Raw genomic sequence first — 20,487 nt, 5'->3', positions numbered from 1 at the left:
AAAGAAGCCATCTAGAGGCCTATTGTTCAGGACTTGAAAATAAGAAATAATCACAACTCAGGGAATCTTGGGACAACCAGCTCCAGGATCTGGGAGGGAGACATCTAAAAACAAAACAAAACAAAACAAAAAGACTGTTGTAGAAGGGAGAGGGTTAGAATAGGGCAAGACCTGAAAAGCTTAATGGAGAAGAACTGAAAGCATTTCCTATAAAGTCAAGAATGAGACAAAGGCTTCTATTCTTTCCACTCTTACCCAACTTAGGGTCAGAATTCCTAGCCAAAGCAATAAAGCCAGGGAAAGAAATAAAAGGAATGCAATTGGGAAAGAAAGAAGTCAAATTATCCCTATTTTCAGATGACATAATACTATACATAAAAGACCTTAAAGAATCCACCAAAAATACTCTGATCTGATAAACACTTTTGACACAGTAGTAAAACACAAAATCAACATACAAACATCAGTACCTTTTCTTTATAGCAACAATGAACAGGCAGAGACAGAAATCAGGAAAAAATCCCATTCACAATAGCCCTTAAAAAAAAAAGATAAGAAAGACCTCTACAATGAAAACTATAAAAACACTGAAAAAAGAACTTGGAGAAGATACTAGAATATGGAAAGACCATGTTCATGGATTGACAGAATTAGTATCATAAAAATGGGTAAAAAACCAAAAGCAATCTACAGATTCAGTGTACTACCCATAAAAATCCCAATGTCATTCTTCACAGAACTAGAAAACACAATTCAAAAATTAATATGGTAGAATAAAAGACCCCCAACAACCAAAGACACCTGCACACTCATGTTTATAGCAGCGCTATTCACAGAAGCCAAGCTGTGGAACCAGCTTGATGAATGGGTAAAGTAAATGCAGTGTGTGTACACATGGAGTATTACTCAGCCACAAAAGACAATGAAATTATGTCACAGGAAAATGGATGTAACCAGAAATAAGTGAAATAAGTCAGATAGAGAAAGACAAGTATCACATGTTCTCTCTTATATGTGAAATCTACACCAAAGTGGGGAAGAATAATGACATAAGCATAAAATGGGGACTCTTTTGGAGAAACCATGGGAGGGAGAGGGGTAAAAGAAGATGCTGATAGGAAGTAATTATGATCAGAGTACTTTATATGCATGTATGAAAATAGAATAATAGAAAATTGTTTCCAAAAGGGGGAGGGACAAGAAAAACTAATACAGGGAGTGAATTTGATTAAAGTATATTATATGCATGTGTAGAAATATCACAATGCAATGAGACCTCTTTGTACAATTAATTCCCACCAAACACAGCATAAATGTTCCCTTTTTTCCACATCCTTCCCAGCTTTAGTAGGGATGATAATTATTCTGGCTGGGTGAGATAGAATCTTGGTGTCATGTTGATTTACATTTCCTTTATGACTAAGGATGCTGACTATTTCTTCATGTATTTATTAGTCTTTATATTTCTTCTTTTGGGAACAGTCTATTTTGTTCATTCACACATTGACTAATTTTTTTTTATCTTTGGTATTTAATTATTAGAGCTCTTTATTAATCCTTAGATGAATAGCTGGCAAAGATTCTGTAGATTATCTCCTGATTCTGGCAACTGTTTCCTTTGCTGTTGCAGAATCTTTTAGATTTGATGTGATCCCATTTGTCAATTCTTTTCTTATTTACTGAGCAATTAGAGTTCTGTTCAGGAAGTAATTGCCTATGCCTACATATTTAAGTGTTTTCCCTATGTTTTCTTGTAGTGGTTTCAAAGTTTCAAGTCTTACATTAGTATTTGGTTCATTTTTGAGTTGATTTTTGTACATGGTAAGAGGTAGGGGTCAAGTTTCAGTCTTCTACATGTGGCTATCTAGTTTTCCCAACATAGTTTGTTGAAGAGACTGTTTTATCTTCAATATATGTTTTTGACTACTTTGTCAAAAATCAGAAGGCTGTAGCTGTGTGAATATATTTCTGGTCTTCTATTCAATTGGGCTATGCTTCTGTTTTTATGCTAGTATCATATAGTTTTCATTAATATGGCTCTGTTGTATCATTTAAGTCAAGTGGCAGAAAGAGGCTTGAGAATCAGGAATAATCATCTGAACTTTACACAGGTGAGAAATAAGCTCCTAAGTTTTTATATAAAGGAATTTTTAACATATGCTGAATTTGTAATGAGTGACATGAGGTAAAATTTACTATACTAAGGGTATGAAGGTACAGGACTTATTGGACTATGCTATCTGATGGATACAGGAATCAGTTTCTCAGACGCACAGGCAGCAAGACCAAGCCATTCAAATTGCCTCCTGACATAGTTTGATAGGATAAAACTAACTTTGGAAATGAATGATTTCCATTTTAAAATTAACAAGCCCTGATCCTTTCACCCTACACAATCAGTTAGCTGCCATATGTAGTTTTTCCTAGTGGTTGTAAAGGGTACTCACATATATGTTAAATAAATATCTTCCCTGAAAGCCTTTCTCATATCTTAACATAATAAGTAATTTACATAAATATGATATACATTCATAATATGCTACATAGTACATGCCATGAAAGCTAAAATGTGCTTTAAGTCAGAAAGGAGATTGATTTGGAGGCTAGCTCCATAATTCATTTAAAAACACACTTTGTTTTAAATTAGTCAGGAAAATTGAGTCAAACTCTGATAATCAGACATATCAAAATGTGTTTTAGACAGAGAAAATATTAGTAGGAAAAAGTACAGGAAGAAAAAATTCCAGATTACTCAGAGATCTGGTGATTTGAGCCTCTGGAGTTTGGAAGAAAAACTGGGAGGTAATGTTGGGCCAGAAATATGGCAGATCCGAGAACAGCCATGAATCCCAAGCCAAGTCTCTTTAACTTTATTATCTAAGCCTTGTTAAGCAATGAAGAAGCACTCCTACTGATTTTCCCTGGGATAACTTGGCTGACTAGAGTTGAAAGGCTTGGGGCAGAATTTGTATACCAGAAATAATGGAATTTTTGAACTCAGAATTTCAAATTCTTGCAGTGTCTTTTAATTTCCAAAGTTTAAAGGAAGCCTAATTATGACTTGTTGGAACTAAATCACTTGACCTGGCAGTACTGCTTCCTTATGATTTTTAAAGACTTTGGCAAACTTTCCCTTTTCATATTGCAGTATCTTAGCAATATTTAAGAGGCTTCCTTTGATGGCTATAATTAAACTTCAAAGGAAATAGGCAAAGTCATTTAGTTGGGCTGAACCTATGTCTTTTATTCCATTGTTACTAATGTGCAATTTACTTTTTCACATCTCCATCACATTTTCCAAAGGGTGATAAATGTTCCCACTTAGGATGGTAAGAAAAGTCAGAATCCCAGCATGGTTTTTAGTACTGTCTGTAAATGGCATGACATTTCGGAACCTATTTTCAGCCATCCTTTGCCAGGTATTCTGTGCTCCAGTCTACTGAACTAGTCAGTGTTCATATAATTAATATCCTTTACACATCCACATCACAGGTTTAGTTTAGTTCTATCTCTGCACATCTATCCTCTTCCTCTTCTTCAGCATCACCCATTCTCACCTCTACTTCAAACAGCATTATTTCAAGACTCAAATGTGTCTTTTTTTTTTCTTAATGGGACTTTCTATCAGGACAAGCAAGACCATTAGCCCTTCATTTATGTTGAGCATAGCACCTTGAATACGTATTTATTCTGGAATGTTGTCACATCATGTTGAACTGCATTTCCGACACCTGACTTGATAAACTGAAATTCTGTAGTACACGGAATACAGTGGTATAAGTGCAATATTCAAGGCATGTGCAAAGGACCATAAGAATACTAAGGAAACAAAACCACACAAGCCTGTAGAAAACACTGAAAAAACTCAAGATTCAAAGAATGGCACATAAAATTACAGTAGACCTTGTATCCCTTAGAACCTATGGGTCCAAGGAGACTGACACTGGGAAAAAGCCCTGAATTCTCAGTGTGCATAGAGTTCTGTACTGTGCTGGATGCTTGATTCATTTTTTCCACAATGCCACCTGACTTCCCTTAAGACTTGCAGCTTTTCAACAAATCTACAATTTTCACTTTAGCAGTGAATTAGATGCAGCACTTTGATCTTGCTTTTGGAGCACCTATTTGCTCTCTGGGGGGCATATTTTCACAAAATTAAGGGTGATGAACACTGAGCAGATCACATAATGATTTAAACACAACTAACTATAATGAACGACTGGCTGAGAGCTTCTCTGCGTCAGTCGAGCTGCATGGCGTGCACACATTTAAAAATTTTGTTTTTGAAATTCCTTTTCAAAATCACATGTAATAGTATTAGAAATAAGGCAATCTTACTGAGGTAGGTAGGTAGTTTACATAAGATAACCAAAAGACTAGCAAATAAATAAATATGAAAACAATTTGTATATTTTGATTTAAAATATTTAGGCCAAGGGCTTAGTCTGGCAAATCTGTAGGGTAATTAAAAAAATAAAAAGATACTCTTGCTTTGCCTTCAAGATCATTATAATATTATGTTGTAAATTAAGCCACAAAACATGAATCAACCAGAAAATAACATCATAATTCAGAACCAAACTCCATGGAGCAAATGTCTAAAAGTTCTGAAAAGAGAAAGACAAATAATTACAGTAATGAAAATTAGCTATGTTCCCTTGAACACTTCTCCCACCTCCCAACCTGGACTTTTGAAAACTGATGGTAAAAAGCATATGACATGAAACTCAACATCTTCACCATTTTTAAGCATGCAGTTCAGAGTTCAGTGGTACAAAAATCAATATCATCCATCACCAGTGCATGTCCATGTTCCCCACCTGATACTCTGTGACCATTACACCACAGTGGGCATTACCTTAACTCTCAGATCCTTCAAGTCACCATTCTTCTTTCTGTACATGTGCTTTTGATTTTTCTAAGGATCTCTTGGTGTGGAGTCATGTAGTGTTTGTCTTTTGGGTGTGTGGCTTGTTTCATTTAGTACAATACTTTCAAGATTCATGTTATAGTTCATGCAGAATTCCCTTCCTACTTAAAGCTGAATAATATTCCTCTGTGTGTATCAAATTCATATAACCTGTGCTACTCATTTCCTCCATTCCCCCATCTACCTTCACTTCAATCCCATTTCACAAAGATCAAGGTAGTCTTCAGTTATTTAAATTGCTTATTAATTTATTTCACTATTTTAGCTACAAAAGAAATCAAACTACATCATATAGTGTGCTATATGAAACTTTTGGAAGTTACTCAATGTCAGGAATCTAAGAATATTATTAAGAAAATTTATGTTCTATTCAAAGATCTCTTCTTGCTTTGTCTTCTTTTCATGTTTTTGGACATTTCTTCTTAAACTTATTTATTTATTTGATTTGAGACAGGGTTTCACTACATTGTCATAGGCAGTATTGTTGACTCAAATGACCCTCCTCAGTCTTCTGCATAGCTGAGACTATAGCAGTTTGCCATGGCACTTGGCTTTGGTTTTTAAAAGTTGAAGTTTACATATGTGTTTTTATAGTAAGACTCCTTAAATGTCTTATTTCTTTAGTTCAAATGTTTATGCTTGACATTAATTCAGATAATGTTCAAGAAGAAATTATATGTTAGTACAGGCAATCTGAAAATTGCAAACACTGATTTCCAATTATAAGCTTGGTTGTAAGAATATGTAAATACTCTTGTATGAGAATTAGGAACTTTACACTTTATTTTGTGTATACTACCACAAAAATTATGAATTAATGCATACTGTTAGCATAATAAATTGCACAGGGAGAACATTGTTACATAGTTTTTGTCTTTACATAAAACAGAATTTTAGCACACATAACTAAAATTTGGAAGTAAATCATAGGACTACATGCTAAGTGTCAATACATATGCCATACCTTCTACTACCATCGATCACACATCCTTTACTGTTAATTTTTATGGTTTTTGTTTAGTTTCTTTTTTTATGATTCAATATACTGAAATTTACTTATCCTCAAATGTCAAGGATATTAAAACTTGTCCTATTTCCTTCACCAGGAAACAAAAATCCAAACAATTACCTTCTAATTACCTTGCAGCCAAAAGACTACAACTATATACAGTCCATGAATAATTGCTTCAACTTCTAATAAGGAGTTAATTAATTGATTCTTCAGAGAAACTTTCTCACATTGTTAAGTTGCTAAAAAAAACCCAAAACCTGGAAAGTTTCATCTGGTCTAAGAATCAAAAGAGAGAAAGAAATGTTGGAAGTAGAATATGGAGGAAGAGGAAGGTAGCAGCAGTCCTGATATTAAATCTTTCTAATAGTTTAGCTTCAAAGCATTGCTCCTTATATTATTTTATTTAATGAGAAAAAATACCATGACAAGTGGACAGAAGTTGAAAATTTCACAGCTTTCCTTAAGCATTTCTCATTTTTTCTGTGTTTCTAGATATTCCCATACTTCTCTTCCCATAAAGTTTTCAGGAAAGTTTGAAAATAATTTTTTGGGGGGAGAGGGGTAGGGCCTCATGCTTGCTAGGCAGGCACTCTACCATTTGAGCCACTCTGCTAGCCCTCAATACAATTTTTAAGGTTATTCATTAATGTCTTTGAAGAATTTAGTATCGAATGTTAAACACACCTTTCTGTAGAGGACTCTTCATTGTGTGCTATGTACACATGTACATGTGTTTATGGTGTCACATCACCTTTGAGTAAAACTTATTGTAGTGCATGCCAAGTGTGTGCTTTCTCTCTGCTTTTCCTCTCTTTCCTATCCACGCTCCTCTCTCCCCTCTTTCTTATACCATTTATATTCAGGTTGATTTTATTGTCAGAAAAGCAATGAAATTTATTTTTATCACAATAATACTTCATTTTAATCAAACAGTAATATCTTGGCTGTCAAATTCAATAAATACATTCACCACTTTGAAAGACTTGAAATTTATCTTAAACATTGTGATAAATCAAATTCAAAATCCTGAAAATAAGTAATTTCCAAAAGAAAACAAATTGCTGAGATAAAGGAACAATGTGCGTTTATACACTCAAAGCAACTACTTTAAAAGAAAACTATTCATTTGGTCATATAACTTATGTCGCATTTATTCATAGATTGCATGAATAATTTGTTTTGGTGGGTATATTTTACATAATCTTCCCATATTTTAACTTATTACATTTTTCTTCATGATATTTTACATAGTAGTTTATGTTTCAAGACAGACTTTCTCTTTGCCAATATTCTTTCTTTTTATTTTTTGTCCCCTATAAAGGGAATCATGGCATCCCACCACTGATCTGTTCTGCAATCAAATTGGCTGTGTAACTTATAAGATTCGTCTAACTTACATGAAAAGTTCATTTCCAAGGAGCTGAAACTTAAAGATCGTTAGTGTTACTATTTTTATTTTGTAGAATAAAAAGAATTACTAAATATTACTCATTTCAATATTCAATTCAATACTTAGTTCCACGTTTTTATTAGTGTATATTAATTGTACAAAGTAGGGGTTTCATTGTGATAGTTACATACATGCATATAATATATTATGATCATATTCACTTCCTCTATTACTCTTTCTTATCCTCCTTCTTCTAACCCCCTAACTTTTGAAATATCTGTTTTGAGACAGGGTCTTGCTTTGTAGCCGAAGCTGACTTCAAACTTGTGATGGTGATCCTCTTGCCTCTGCCTCCTGAGGCATTCACCAGGTTTGAAAAGAAGGGGATTAAGTAAGAGTAATACAGAGGGATGATTTCAACAAAAGTACATTGTATGCATGTTCTAAATATCACAATGAAACTCTTGTACAATTAATTTTTGCTAATAAAAAATTAAATAAAAATACATTGACTCTCCTCTTCATCTTGACTCTAAAGTTGGAAATCACTGTCATTTGAGTCCATAACAATTTAAAAATTAATGAGCTGATCCTTTCCCAGAAAATGCTTCTTCTGATGTAGTTCTGGTTACAATTAGCACACATCACTCCTTTTGGTATACCTTGGATGACTTGGACTCTAAAATCCAAGTTACACCCAAAGACTCCATCTCTCTGTGGTTACTCATCTGGACCACAGACATGTAGGACCTGTTCGAAAGAGACATAGGGAGCAAGTAGAACTCTACCATGACTCATCCCTTTAAAGTAGTTAAGCCTTAGAGGGAAGAGCAAGGAGGATGTATTGGTTGTGAGGAAAATGTAGGTTACTGGTAGAAAATGACATCCTCTATTAATAAGATCTAAGGTGCGACTCACATAATTGTCCTAATTTTTTAAGATTGATGGGGAGTGTGAAGAATTTCTTTAAGCTAGTGACAGGTCCCCATAAATACCTAAAGTGTATAGGACTACATATGGTTTTAGAAGGTGATTTTTATAAAAGAAGGTGGAGATCCTGACTCTCTTTATGCTGTCTATCTATCTCTATATATAAATCTGAGTGTGAGTTTTAGTGCCTTCTGAGAAGTGTCTGGACAGAGAACCCAAGCTGAGCAAAGTAGCCTTGATCTGAGTGAGCTAACTGACACCATGAAAATATCAGGTGTCTTTCTGCTCCTCTCTCTAGCTCTTTTCTGCATTTTCTCAGGTGAGTTTTTTTCTTAAAATTAACATCCCATATTTATATTGAAAGTAGTTCACCACCATATTTCAAAATTTTAATGACTTTGATGTAAAAGAACAATTAGGAGAGATCATTGTAACGATGATGATGAGTGTGGTGATGAAAATGATGATGGTAGTAATGATAAAATAATTGTCATTTATTGAGCACATACTATATTCAGTGACAAATGACCTGCACAATTAAATGAAATTTGGAATTTGAATCCAGATCTTGTAGACATCACAAATTATGCTTATTCCAAAGAACTAGTCTAGAAGATAAATAATTGCATTAAACAATGGTGTTGGTATTTATCTTGTCTTTCCAAGGTGAAAGAAAATTTTACTGTCCTTAATCACTATGACAAAAGGACTCAAATAATTTTTAGAAAACTGAACCAAAGTGTAAAATGGAAACTCAGTGAAGAAATTCTTGAAAAGAAATGATTGAAGCATAGAATAAAGAAAACTATGCTACTGGCAAATTAATCAATTCTTCAAGCAGGGAAATATCGTTGGCCACTTTAATGAGCAATAGCTGTATATTTTACTAGTTACAATAGTGCAAAAGATGATAGCACTTCAGATTGTTTTTCATTTGAGGATGAAATATTTCATTTCTAGGTATCAGGACCATCTAAATGAACAGAGACATTTATATCAATTTATTTTATCCCTTATTAGTTTATGTTGTTATATTTTAGTTGACAAAGTATCTAGTAGAGTTCTAGATCCAAGCTCCAGCCCTATCTTTTTCTGAATAACTTGTGTCAACTTAAGAAACATTTCAAATCTCTGAGATATTCTTTCCTGTGTAAAATGCTAGAAATCTAAGCTCTGGGACCTTCCAACTAAAATGCGTACATTTTATGTGATAATAGCAGATGAATTTTACTGCTATCAAAGATTTTAAATGGTTAAAAAATGTGAAGACAATGCTTCAATGAGATTTAGTTTCTGGACAAGCCATTGTTCACTGTAGCTGGTCATGTTTACATTAAAAAGTATACTTAAAATACAAAAATACTAAAGGATTTCTGTGATATTATGGAGTATTGTTGATCGAAGTCACATAATTCAAATCAATAGTTCACTAAGTTGCTAAGATGGCAGAAAAATAGACCTGACAGTGTTAAAATATAGTTTCAAAGATAGTCTACAAAATCAAATGCTATCCTCTTGTGTCTTCTTCTTTGTGAAGATGAACTTATCTTAGTAAGATCTGATTGACTGAAAGACCAAATTCACCAGAGCATGGGTATTTCATAAATATACTAGATATCATTTGGGAGGACAAAGTACCCAAAAGCCTTCATGTTGAAACGGAGACAAATGAATTTCAGTCCTAGTACTTCCTTCTTAATAGCTTGGTGACCTTCCTGAGTCTCATTTCCTTCATATGTAAGATGGATATATAAAAGGACAACATCAATCTGGAAAATAAAATGAGAAAATTCATATAAAAAGTTCAGCATAATAGATGGGCATATTAAGTGTTCAACAAGTGTCTTTTATTATTGCCATAATTAAAGCTTAATAAAGAGTATTGAATTGGATTCATGTCTTTTGGGTCTTTGTCTTGTTTCTGCTTTGCCATTTCTTACTTGTGAGATATTGGGCAAATTCCTTTTCTTCTGATCACAGATTTATGCAGTGGAGAGTTGACTAAAAAATGTAGTAATTTTCCCTCACCATAAAAATCACTGAGAGTATTTACATATATCACTGAATTTTCTGTATTTTTAATTACCAGTTGTCCTCCCTAAGTGTTGGCTAGCATTGGAGATGAATTTTGTTAATCCATTCTTTTTCTCAGTGAGGTGTCCTTGGGCTTATGTGTGAGAGGGGTAGCTCCACAGAAATGGCTACAGATCAAAACACAGAAGCTTGTGCCAAGATTGGATCTATGAGTTTCATTATTTTAGTATTTTAAACCACTGAGCTAATTATCCATAGTCTAAAATCACACAATAGAATTAAGAAGGAAAAAGAGAGGGTGAGAAAACAAGGCTATATAGACTCTTTTTCTTTTTCAGTAACTTAGAGATACATGGAAGGGGAAAATAGGTATAGAAAAGAGGATGAGTTTATTGTTAGTAGTATATATTTGAGCCATGTCTTTAAAGCTGTTTTCCTGTGCAGCAGGCAGAAGAGCAGTTCTGAGCTCAAACAACAAGCAGTACATTTCTCCAACTGCCTGTAACCATCAATTTTTTAAGGAAATGCATGGACTGAACTTTGGAATGTCAATGTTAGAGGAGATTCTCCAATCTAACTTCTCCAAAGCGAGACCAAAGATGATAAGATTGTTTCCATGGTAAACCAATGACTGGGCCAGGACTGTAACACGAATCTCCAGATCCCACCCCACCCTATTCTCTAATGAACACTTCATGTCCATGTCATTATATCACCATTCAAGTTTTTGCTGCTCCCTAAGACATGAGCAGATACAAAAAACAAAACAATGTACTGTGACTTTTTGAGCTGGCCCAGAACCAGGATGAGATATGACAATTTCTTAAGTTTGTAAATCTCAACTTCTCACATTCATAAATTACAGTGTTTGGATTTTTTTTTCAGGTGTCTTCAGTCAAGAAGGAAAGGTCAGTGCCTAGTTTTAATCTATTTTTGTGACTGAGGTGGTGCTTGGCTATTGTTTCCTGACCAAAAATGAGGTTTGTCTATGCTGGAAGAGAGCAAAAACAGTGAGCAGACAGGCTAATACAGACATTAGCTGAAATAACAATTTTTAAACTACAATTTCTCTATGAGCGTAGCATGTCAAATTTAAAGGAACTTAAACAAAAATTCTTGTGTATTCTCAAAGTAATATGAATATAAATAAAAAATAAGATGAATGAGGTAAAATTCATGCTCTGTCACTGACTTCACTGTGAAATCTTGGGCTAGAAAGTTACACAGGTTCTCTGAGCTTCAATTTCCACAACTATAAACAAAGGGTACTATTATATACTCATAGAATTGCAATTATGTCTAAATTGCATAAAATACGTGAAAGCATTCGGAAAGCTCTAAAGTTGTATGGGGATTTTTTTATTGACTAGTAATTAATAGCTTCTCAAGGAGTTAGGACAGAAGTTGTTATTTCTCTTTTAGAAGTAAGAACTTAAAGTATAAAGAAAATTTGCTTAATCTTTGCTAAGGATACACAAGCTGGCAACCCCAATTTAAATGTAATTTGGGGTTAAAGTACAAATGGGCATGAATTTTCTTCATTGTTGGGCTTTGTTACTTCCAATTTAATTCAACAACTTTTTGCTATCTTTTTTTGCTGTTTCCTCTGCCACTCTTTCTCCTTTGTCCATATTGAGCATTTCAACTTGATATTGGCACTAGTCTTTTCTTTTAACCTTGATGAGCCCAAGAACACTTGTCATTGAAATTTCCAGACAGTACTGCCAAGTGATTGGACTTGGAAAAGAAGTTGAGGCATGTTTTTTAACACTGGTATAAACTCATTATTACTAAGACTTTGTTTTTACAATTTGGGCATCACAGAAATTAAGATGTGTCTTATAATTGGTGATGATTACAATTAATGACCTCTGTGTGTGTATCTCTAACACATGCACACATGTGGTTTTATGTTGCTGCATAAAGCTATATATCTTTAAATTGGCTTATGTTTAACACCTTTGTTAGTACAATTTATGCTAAATGTAAAAACAAACACAGAAGGACAGGACATAAGACTCAACCAATATGTTTCATATCCCATTAGGCAGCAAAATACAGTGGTAAGACCATTACACATAAATCTAAGAGATATGTAATTTGATAGTTTTCTCATTAACATACAAGTCACTTCTCTTCTTTGGACCTTCATTTCTAAGAGTTTTAAATTGTATTTTCTAAAGCACACGCAAAATTTACCACTTGCTGTTTTTGTACCTTTAGATGGGTCAAAATCTTATTGTCTGCAGGCCTCAAGTTATCTAAGATGCTTTGTAACTATGCAGATCATTATGTAAGATGTTGAATAAAATAATTGTAGGGTAAGAAGTTTTGAATCTGCATTCCAAAAAATTATCCAGTATGACACTCATACACAATAAAATCTGAGCATTTTTTTTTCTAGATAATCAGAAGCAAGCAGTTCTAGGAAATACTGATTTTGGAGTCAGACAATACAGATAAGTCCTGATTCAAGCATTTACTTGCTGTGTGATTTGGCTAATATCTCTTCTCATTGATTTATTTCCACATCTTTAACATAAAGGTTTGGACTCAATGATCTCTAAAGCCTCTACCTGCATTAAATATTTGAATCATTAAGAACCAAATCTGTTCTGCCACAGCTGCTATCTCTCCTCCACTCAAATAAAAAGGACAAGGAAGGTTCCACCCTTTCATTTTACATCAAGACTACCCTTCATCCTTTCTACAGGTGAAGGAAAAGTAGAGCAGAAGTTGAAACTAATGTTAGGAGTGTGCTGGCTCCAGTCTGATGCAGTATTGGTTTCTCCCAACACTCGTCATTCTTGTCAGGCTAAGAACTCTCTGCACAGTGAAAAATCTCACTGGAGAGTATAGTTAGCAGTCCATATTACAGGCCTCAAAATTTTCACATTTCAAAAATATTATTCAGCCTAAGCAGAAAGCTTGTTCCTAGACTTTCGGAATTCATGTTCTAGTAAAATTTTCCTTGTGAATACAAATGACTAATATCTTACCAATCCCTTTATTTACCAAGTAGTTACATTAAGTGACATAATAACAGCAAAATAAAACTACTACTTACCATCACAAGCATATCATTAAAGACCTTCTGGTATAACATCAAAAGGTTTGGAAGATATTCTCAAAAAAAGCTGGTCCTTTGAACTGCATCAACTTTGCTTTTTGAATCACTCTCTGCATTATCATTAATGTTTTCTGTTCTCCTACCAGGCTCTGTTTGGGGACTGCATCCTTAAAGAGATGTTTAAATGAATAGTCTGGATTGGAGTGAACAGATCAAGTCTCTCAAAAGTTGATTGGCAACGATTTTCAATTATAATACCTTGTGGGATAATTGATTTTATTCTTGTACTTAAGATAAAGATTGGTGAATTTCAGTAGTTAGTAAAGCAATGTACCATGACTAGAATGAGTTTAGGGTTCTTAAATCTTCCTTATTAGCTGATTTTACTTATGATTAATATACTGACATAGTATCTAAGTGCAGTTTAGAGATCTTATCTGGTTAACCCACAAGTTAACCAGAGATGGGAAAACTGAAGGCTGACTTAAGTCCAGCAGCAGCAGAATTGCTATGGAATTAACATCTCAGGACTGCTGAATCCATGCTGAGTGAGCTCCAGTCAGCAGTAGAGAGTTGCTATGCAGTACAAGTGAAAGAGTTTTAACTCTAATTTTATAAAAAAATAAAGGGTAGTAACTATTATCCTCCTTTCTTAAGCAAAGAGTAAATGAAAGCCATAGTTTAAAAGAACTTTTCTCCACATCCTGGAAGGGAGCAGGAGGAAAAAGATGCAGGAAGAGCAGAACTTATTGTATTGATTCAGACAAGAAATGTTGAGGGCTGGTGCAGGTAGAAAATTTGGAATTAGTGAAGAAGACTTAACGTGAAGAAACACACAAAAGGTAACCCAAGGGGAAGATAATGGCAATACTTTAATCTGAGGGCAGGCATGGGAATCCAAAGAGCAGTGCTATCATGAGAAATGGAAAAATTAGGGTGAAAAACTGAGAGAGAGCGAGAGAAAGAGTTATGTTTTTTTCATAAATAATTCTTAAGTATGAGTCAAATTGTTGAGTACTAGTGTCTTGTAGACTCTGTCAACTAAGAAATAGAGCTTGAGTAATTAATGAAAATTCAAGGAAAATGTCTGGGATTTGTTAGTACTATTTAGGAAAATACATGTTCTTATAGAAAAAAATCAAGTGCATAAAACTATCTTGAAAATGACTGTAATTAATACTAAGAGGTAAAAAAAAAAACAAAAGAAAATTAACAATTGAAGAACCAGAGAAATGACAATTATAACAATGTAGAGTGAGTTTCAAAAAGGCTGGAATGATCAGGAGTAGCATATACCATAGGGAAATCACCAATGTTTTAACAATAGCCAACACATGCATCTTCAGAAGCATTACTTTTTTTTTTTAAAGCAGTTACAATACATGGAAAAGGGTGTGAAAGCAGGAAGATGGCAAATCAAGGCAGAAAAAGTTTAAGATACCTGGTTGATACAAGACTTATTTAACCACATTGGTAGTATTTTTCAGCAAGGGGAAATCAAAATGTTATCCTATATCCCAAGTCAGGGGAAGGAGACTGAAATTTTTCATTGCCTTTATTTGTCAACCTAAAATGATAGACTAAAATATTAATGATCCTGAGTGTGTAATTGAGTTGACCACGTATGGTCAGTTTTTTTTAACCAAGTTAAATTATTTTGTTGTGTCTATTAACAAAGATAACTAATCTGGGTACCAACCGGGTCATTCTATTCCAAAAGGTTTTAAGAAATACAACAGTTCATTGAAGAACCACAAGGGGTCAGGATAATACTAGAAGTCATCTTGAAACTGGAATACCAAAGGAAATAAATGGAATTTTTTTTGATAAACCCAATGCCAGTCTAAACAACATAAAAAATAAATTTCATTAAAATAAGGCAAGAAATAATGGACTCCAAATATTCTAGAATGTAATACGATTTATGTTGCTGGTGTTTATGATAGTGATCCTTCACATGGTACTTAATACTTTACAAAGTTTTATATTTCACTAATTATTACAGCAATCCTACTAAATAGCCATTAAAAGCCCCTGTTGAATATGTACAAATTTAGACTCAGAGCAATGAAGTGTTTACACATGTAATGCAGCTAACAATTGAGAGAAGTAAAATTCAAATCCAGGCTAGGCTAATTCCATCTACAGGACAACTGCTTAACATTACAGAACCATTGGGTCGTGTTCATTAGATTCAGGATTTCTGTTCTCCTGAGTCTCAAATGTTCCAAGGATGACTCCAGGAGTTTCCCAAATGCTCCAAGGAGAAAGTATAATCTTACATCACTCCCAATCTAGACCTGGTTTGACTTCTCCTAAGAAGTTAGCTGTTTTGATTTCCTTCAAAAAGATTCTACAACAAAAATTTAAGAGGAGAGGAAAGTCATGAGGTTAAGAAATCTTGATCTACTTCTCCTCAGGTTGTGAAAGCTGTGGTCTTTTTCTATTCCTAATATTCCTTTGCCGTGCTCTGCCTCACTGAAGGTATTTTCCAATAACTCTGCAAGGCCATTTGTCCTCTTTTCCCTCTTCTGGCCCTAGCCAATATGCTTAAATTTCTCACACACCGACTACAGAAGGCTCTGTAGATGTAAGAAAGCAAACATTTAGGCAATAGTTGCTTAACTAATAGTCGCTTGAAGAACTAAGGACATAAGAACTGTATTTAAGCTGCTTCACTGAAAGTAGTCACTGCTAAATCTTGGAAGCTAGGAAAGCCACTAGAGAGCATTTCAGTCTCATGGAATAGACCATTTGTACATATTACACATGCCTTTGAAGGCTTCAGCTAGAAAGGCCTTGAATAATATGGTTACTTTCTATACTTTTAGAACTATTTGAAATATTCCACACTGACCCTCTGCAATTCCCATATGACTGTATTTGATTTTTATAACAACCCTAGAAATCTGGGAATGAAGCATGTCAAGTGATTGTGTGTTTATGGTTGTGTACGTGTGTGTGTGTTAAGGAAAATGAGGCACAGATATTGAGTGCCTCATCTAAGATAATCTAAAAAGTCAACAGAGAAAGTTATACAACACTATTCTCAGTTCACTTCAAAGCTCATTGAAAGGTGCTACAACTTAACACTATGAAATATGTATGTTATAAGGCACATTGTTCACATACCATTGCCTGATTTTATTTATTAAAATTCTTTGCTCTTCCTGATCTCTTTCCAGGGAATAGGAGAAGGGAATAAGTGGGTTTAGGGGAGGAAGGTGGGGTCTAGAAACTCAAAATGAATGCTCTTCCCAAGTGCACTTCCATATCTGCTTTCCAAAGGACAAAAGAGGCTGGATCACAAGATCAGAGGGCCGAATGCCAGGGAAAGGTGGCTTAAGGAATCGTCTCTTTCAAGTAAGAGACTTTCTTGTTTTCTTTCCTCTCTGAAGTTCAAGACTCTAAGTCTAGCTACCCTTTGCTTAGCTTCCACATGGCCTATGCTTCTCCCACTGTGATACTTGCCACACAAGATTGTTGTAATGACCCTCAGCTCTTGTCTGCCTCTCTGATGCAGATGAGAGGATGTGCTTATGAGACAGTGTTTATTACCAATTCTCCTTTGTCTGACCAGTGCCCAGCACTGTTTCCATATTTTACTCATTGGGTGATTGTGGAATAAATGAAATATCGATGATAATACTGAAGTTCTTTCTTGACTCAAGGACACTTTTGTGAATGTGTACATGATGACTTAAATATAAAATACTTAAATTTTGGAGAAAAAAATCTGTGCCCTGTGGTTTATACTGCTCTTGAGATTTTCTAGTCTTCTTCCACTTGAAGATCTACAGGAAAGATTATGTTCTGGAAGTAGCATGAGAGGGTGAAATTTCCTTTTAAGGTAATGGAGAAAATTAGGATCATAGTTGGTAAGCACCACTTCAATAGTATGAATATGAGATATCAAATCTCAACACAAATGAGCAGTTTATTGCCAGAGGTACCTTAATGTTAACATATGTGTTAATATTTTTAACCTAATTGTATAGCTGTTTCACTGAGAATTTTTCCATGTAAACCTTTAGACATCTCTGTCAGTGTTTAATGGTTTGCTAGCATCTCAAACAAGTGATTTCTCTTGCTAGTGTTCATGCATATCCCTAATGCACTATTTTTAAAATAAATTTTATGGTTCATAAGCTATGATGTTTGGGGGAAATGTAGATAGTAAAATGGTTTCTATAGTAAAGCAAGTTAACATATCCATCATCTCACTGTTACCCAGTTTTTGTTTGTTTTTACATAGAAATAGCTAGAATATACTCATTCAGCGTGGACCTCAAATGCAGTAAATTATTGCAACTATAGTCCTTATGTTGTAAGTTAGAACTGATAGGTTATTGTAATGAAGGCTGTATGTCCTCACTCTAAGTGTGGTCTTTAATTCTCTTGATGAGGATATATTAGAAATCAACCATAGTAAATTGTTGGAAATTCTGGACAAGCAATGAGGAGTGTGGTCAAACATTGGGTAGGCCACTTAATTCTCCAGAATAACCTCTGGAAACCATCTTTCAACTGGTTAATATCATGTAACAAAACATACCACTCAGTGATATTGCTAGGTACAGCTGAGATAATCTACCTGAAAGTACTTAACTATTATGAATCAATTGATAAGCATAAGGCAGTGTTATTTTAATGGCACCAGCTTAGGGATAAAGCAAGTTACCTCTATTCATGTGTAAATGTCACTTCATTGCACACAGATGATATTTGCAGAGGTTTGGTTTAACATATTGCTAGCACCCTGGAAATAATGGCAGAACTGTCATTTGCTCACCCAATATTGACTCAACTGATACTACATTGAAAAGAATGTTACCATTATATCCACATTATTTTTGAGAGACCACTATAATTGAGAAGATATATTAGTGGCATAGGTGCTAACATTACTTCCCATGGTAATAATTAGTCAGTCATAACAAGTGTTCTCAAAAAGACTGAGTAAATCTTCAGAATCCTTCTGAACATAGTAGCTAAGGCAGGCATTACTAAATTGTTGCAGTAGGCACAACAGTTCAAATTCTACATACGGACTTTGAGACAAAGTAAGTTAATATAACAACATTCAAATTTTGTTTCCAAGAAATAATAAATGGATGTCTCACCCACAGGAAAAACTAACAAACCATCTGTTAATACATGGGAACCCTCTGGCAAGGATCATTCATGATTTTATAGAATATATACGAAGTACTGTTACAGTACACTAATATGGTTAAAAATAAATGTCACTTAATGACCCCAAACTACTCTCAAGGGGAGAAATTTATGTTGGAGCAACAAGTCTTACTGTTAGCGTTTAACATCATTAATTTACTCCTGAATGCAGAAATGTAATATATTTCTTATCATGAGTTCCTGTGCCTCAAAGAAAAAGTCTCAACTATATTTAGTGTATTTTACTTAAGCAAATAATGAGAATTATTTTCTATTTCAGAATACTTTATGTCATACATACATACATACATATATATATATGAGGGTGAGAGTGTGAGTGTGTGCACACAAAAAAGTTTTGCTCTCCAAAGCTTCCGTTCTGAGGAACACTCCACTGATGTTAATGTCACTGCATTTCACTGTAGATCAACTGTGATGAGTTCCGTGACCCCAAAGTCTTCTGTACCCGGGAATCTAATCCCCACTGTGGTTCTGATGGACAGACATATGGCAATAAATGTGCCTTCTGTAAGGCAATGGCGTAAGTATAGACTCCCTAAACCATTCTTTCTTTGAGATAGTCTAGGACGTTCTACTTATACCAAGCATAGATACTGAAGGAACAAGCTTCAGGGAAATGAATTGAAAGCAAACGTGTCAAAAGCAACAATAAAATTACATAATGACTTAATATTATTATTTTTTTTAGTGGTACTAGGGTGTGAATTCCAGGCCTCACACTTGCCTAGGCAGGCACTCTACTACTTGGGCCTCTTTAAATTACTTGAAAATAAAATCTTACTTTGTAACTAATGTTGATTTACTTTAGGGAAGTTTTTGAATATGCATTTTATACATAATATTTATTATATTTAATAATTTTTGTTATTTTTCTCATTTTTATTAGTTAATTAATTTTGAAAACTCACTATGCAGCCCAGGCTGGCCTTAGACTTACAATCCTCCTGTCTCAACCTCCCAAGTGCTGTTTAATTTATTCTTAATTTAAAATAACATTAATGTTGACACAGCAATGTATAACATAGCTGAGTAATTACTACCAAAATTTTTCAGCAGAAGGCCAGTGCTGTGGAGTGAGATTTTTATTAACTGATACATATTACTGAGTGGGCCTAAATGTGGTAGCTACCATAAAATGCCAAATGCCTCCATGTTTGGTTTACTTTCTTAATCTTCTTTCGAGATAGGACTATGACATTATAGTCGCTGCCATTTGTACCTTTTGTATTCTCACTCAGAGAATGGATAACTGGTACTGAAAAGTCTATTGCTTATCAGAACTCTAAGGTTTGTTTAAGATTCACGTTTTCTACAGTTACACCAGATGTCACCTGAGTGCATTTAATTAACCTCTGCTGAATCATAGTATGAATATTTATAGAATCAAATGATGAGCAATGACAGTTAAATCTGTTTCTAATCTCTGTGACAAATACGATATTGTACTGAAAAATATACTTGTCTTTTTTGTTTTTTTAAGGAAAAGTAATGGGAAGATTAGCCTGAAGCATCATGGGGCATGCTGAATTAGAAACAGTGTTTTCTGCTGGCGTGCTGGCTCTCTCCTTCCTCATTCACATCTGTTTTTACTTTTCTCTGACAAATCCCTTAAATTTATAAAGACACACCTTCTACTCTGCCTGTGTCTTGGGGAGTTCAACATATGTCTAGTTTCCTTGACTTGCTTGTCAATAAAGTAAATTCTGCAGAAGCATTGACTGTGTTTTTACTTTGAGATAAAGAAAGCATATACATATGATGTGGAATAATTGACTACATATGCACGTGGATCAAAGGGCCTGCTTTTGTGATGCAAATCAACTGTCCGCTCAGTGTGACAGCATGGAAAAATCAGTGCCCTTCTCTTTTTCAGAGAATCTCCAGGAAGATAATGAAGGATTTGTTCAACATGCCCATATGTTAGT

The 20,487-nt window shown here is 34.4% G+C and overlaps 1 protein-coding gene across 2 annotated transcripts; it reads left to right on the top strand.

Annotated features, from left to right (window-relative positions):
• Positions 1-8,365: 8,365 nt before the first annotated feature.
• LOC109679723 (serine protease inhibitor Kazal-type 6-like) lies at positions 8,366-20,273 on the top strand. 2 transcript variants are annotated; one of them, XM_020154819.2, is made up of 5 exons: positions 8,366-8,581; positions 11,182-11,204; positions 16,655-16,729; positions 18,967-19,082; positions 20,043-20,273. In XM_020154819.2, the coding sequence occupies exons 1-5, from the start codon at positions 8,524-8,526 to the stop codon at positions 20,086-20,088; spliced, it is 318 nt and encodes a 105-aa protein (XP_020010408.1). In that variant the 5' UTR covers positions 8,366-8,523; the 3' UTR covers positions 20,089-20,273. The 2 variants fall into 2 exon arrangements, with proteins under 2 accessions (XP_020010408.1, XP_073931434.1); XM_074075333.1 differs by lacking the exon at positions 16,655-16,729 and having other exon boundaries at positions 8,394-8,581.
• The last annotated feature ends 214 nt before the right edge of the window (positions 20,274-20,487 follow it).

The sequence above is a fragment of the Castor canadensis genome, chromosome 6 (assembly GCF_047511655.1).
Source record: "Castor canadensis chromosome 6, mCasCan1.hap1v2, whole genome shotgun sequence".
NCBI lineage: Eukaryota > Metazoa > Chordata > Mammalia > Rodentia > Castoridae > Castor > Castor canadensis.
This window is presented reverse-complemented; position numbering and strand designations above follow the sequence as displayed.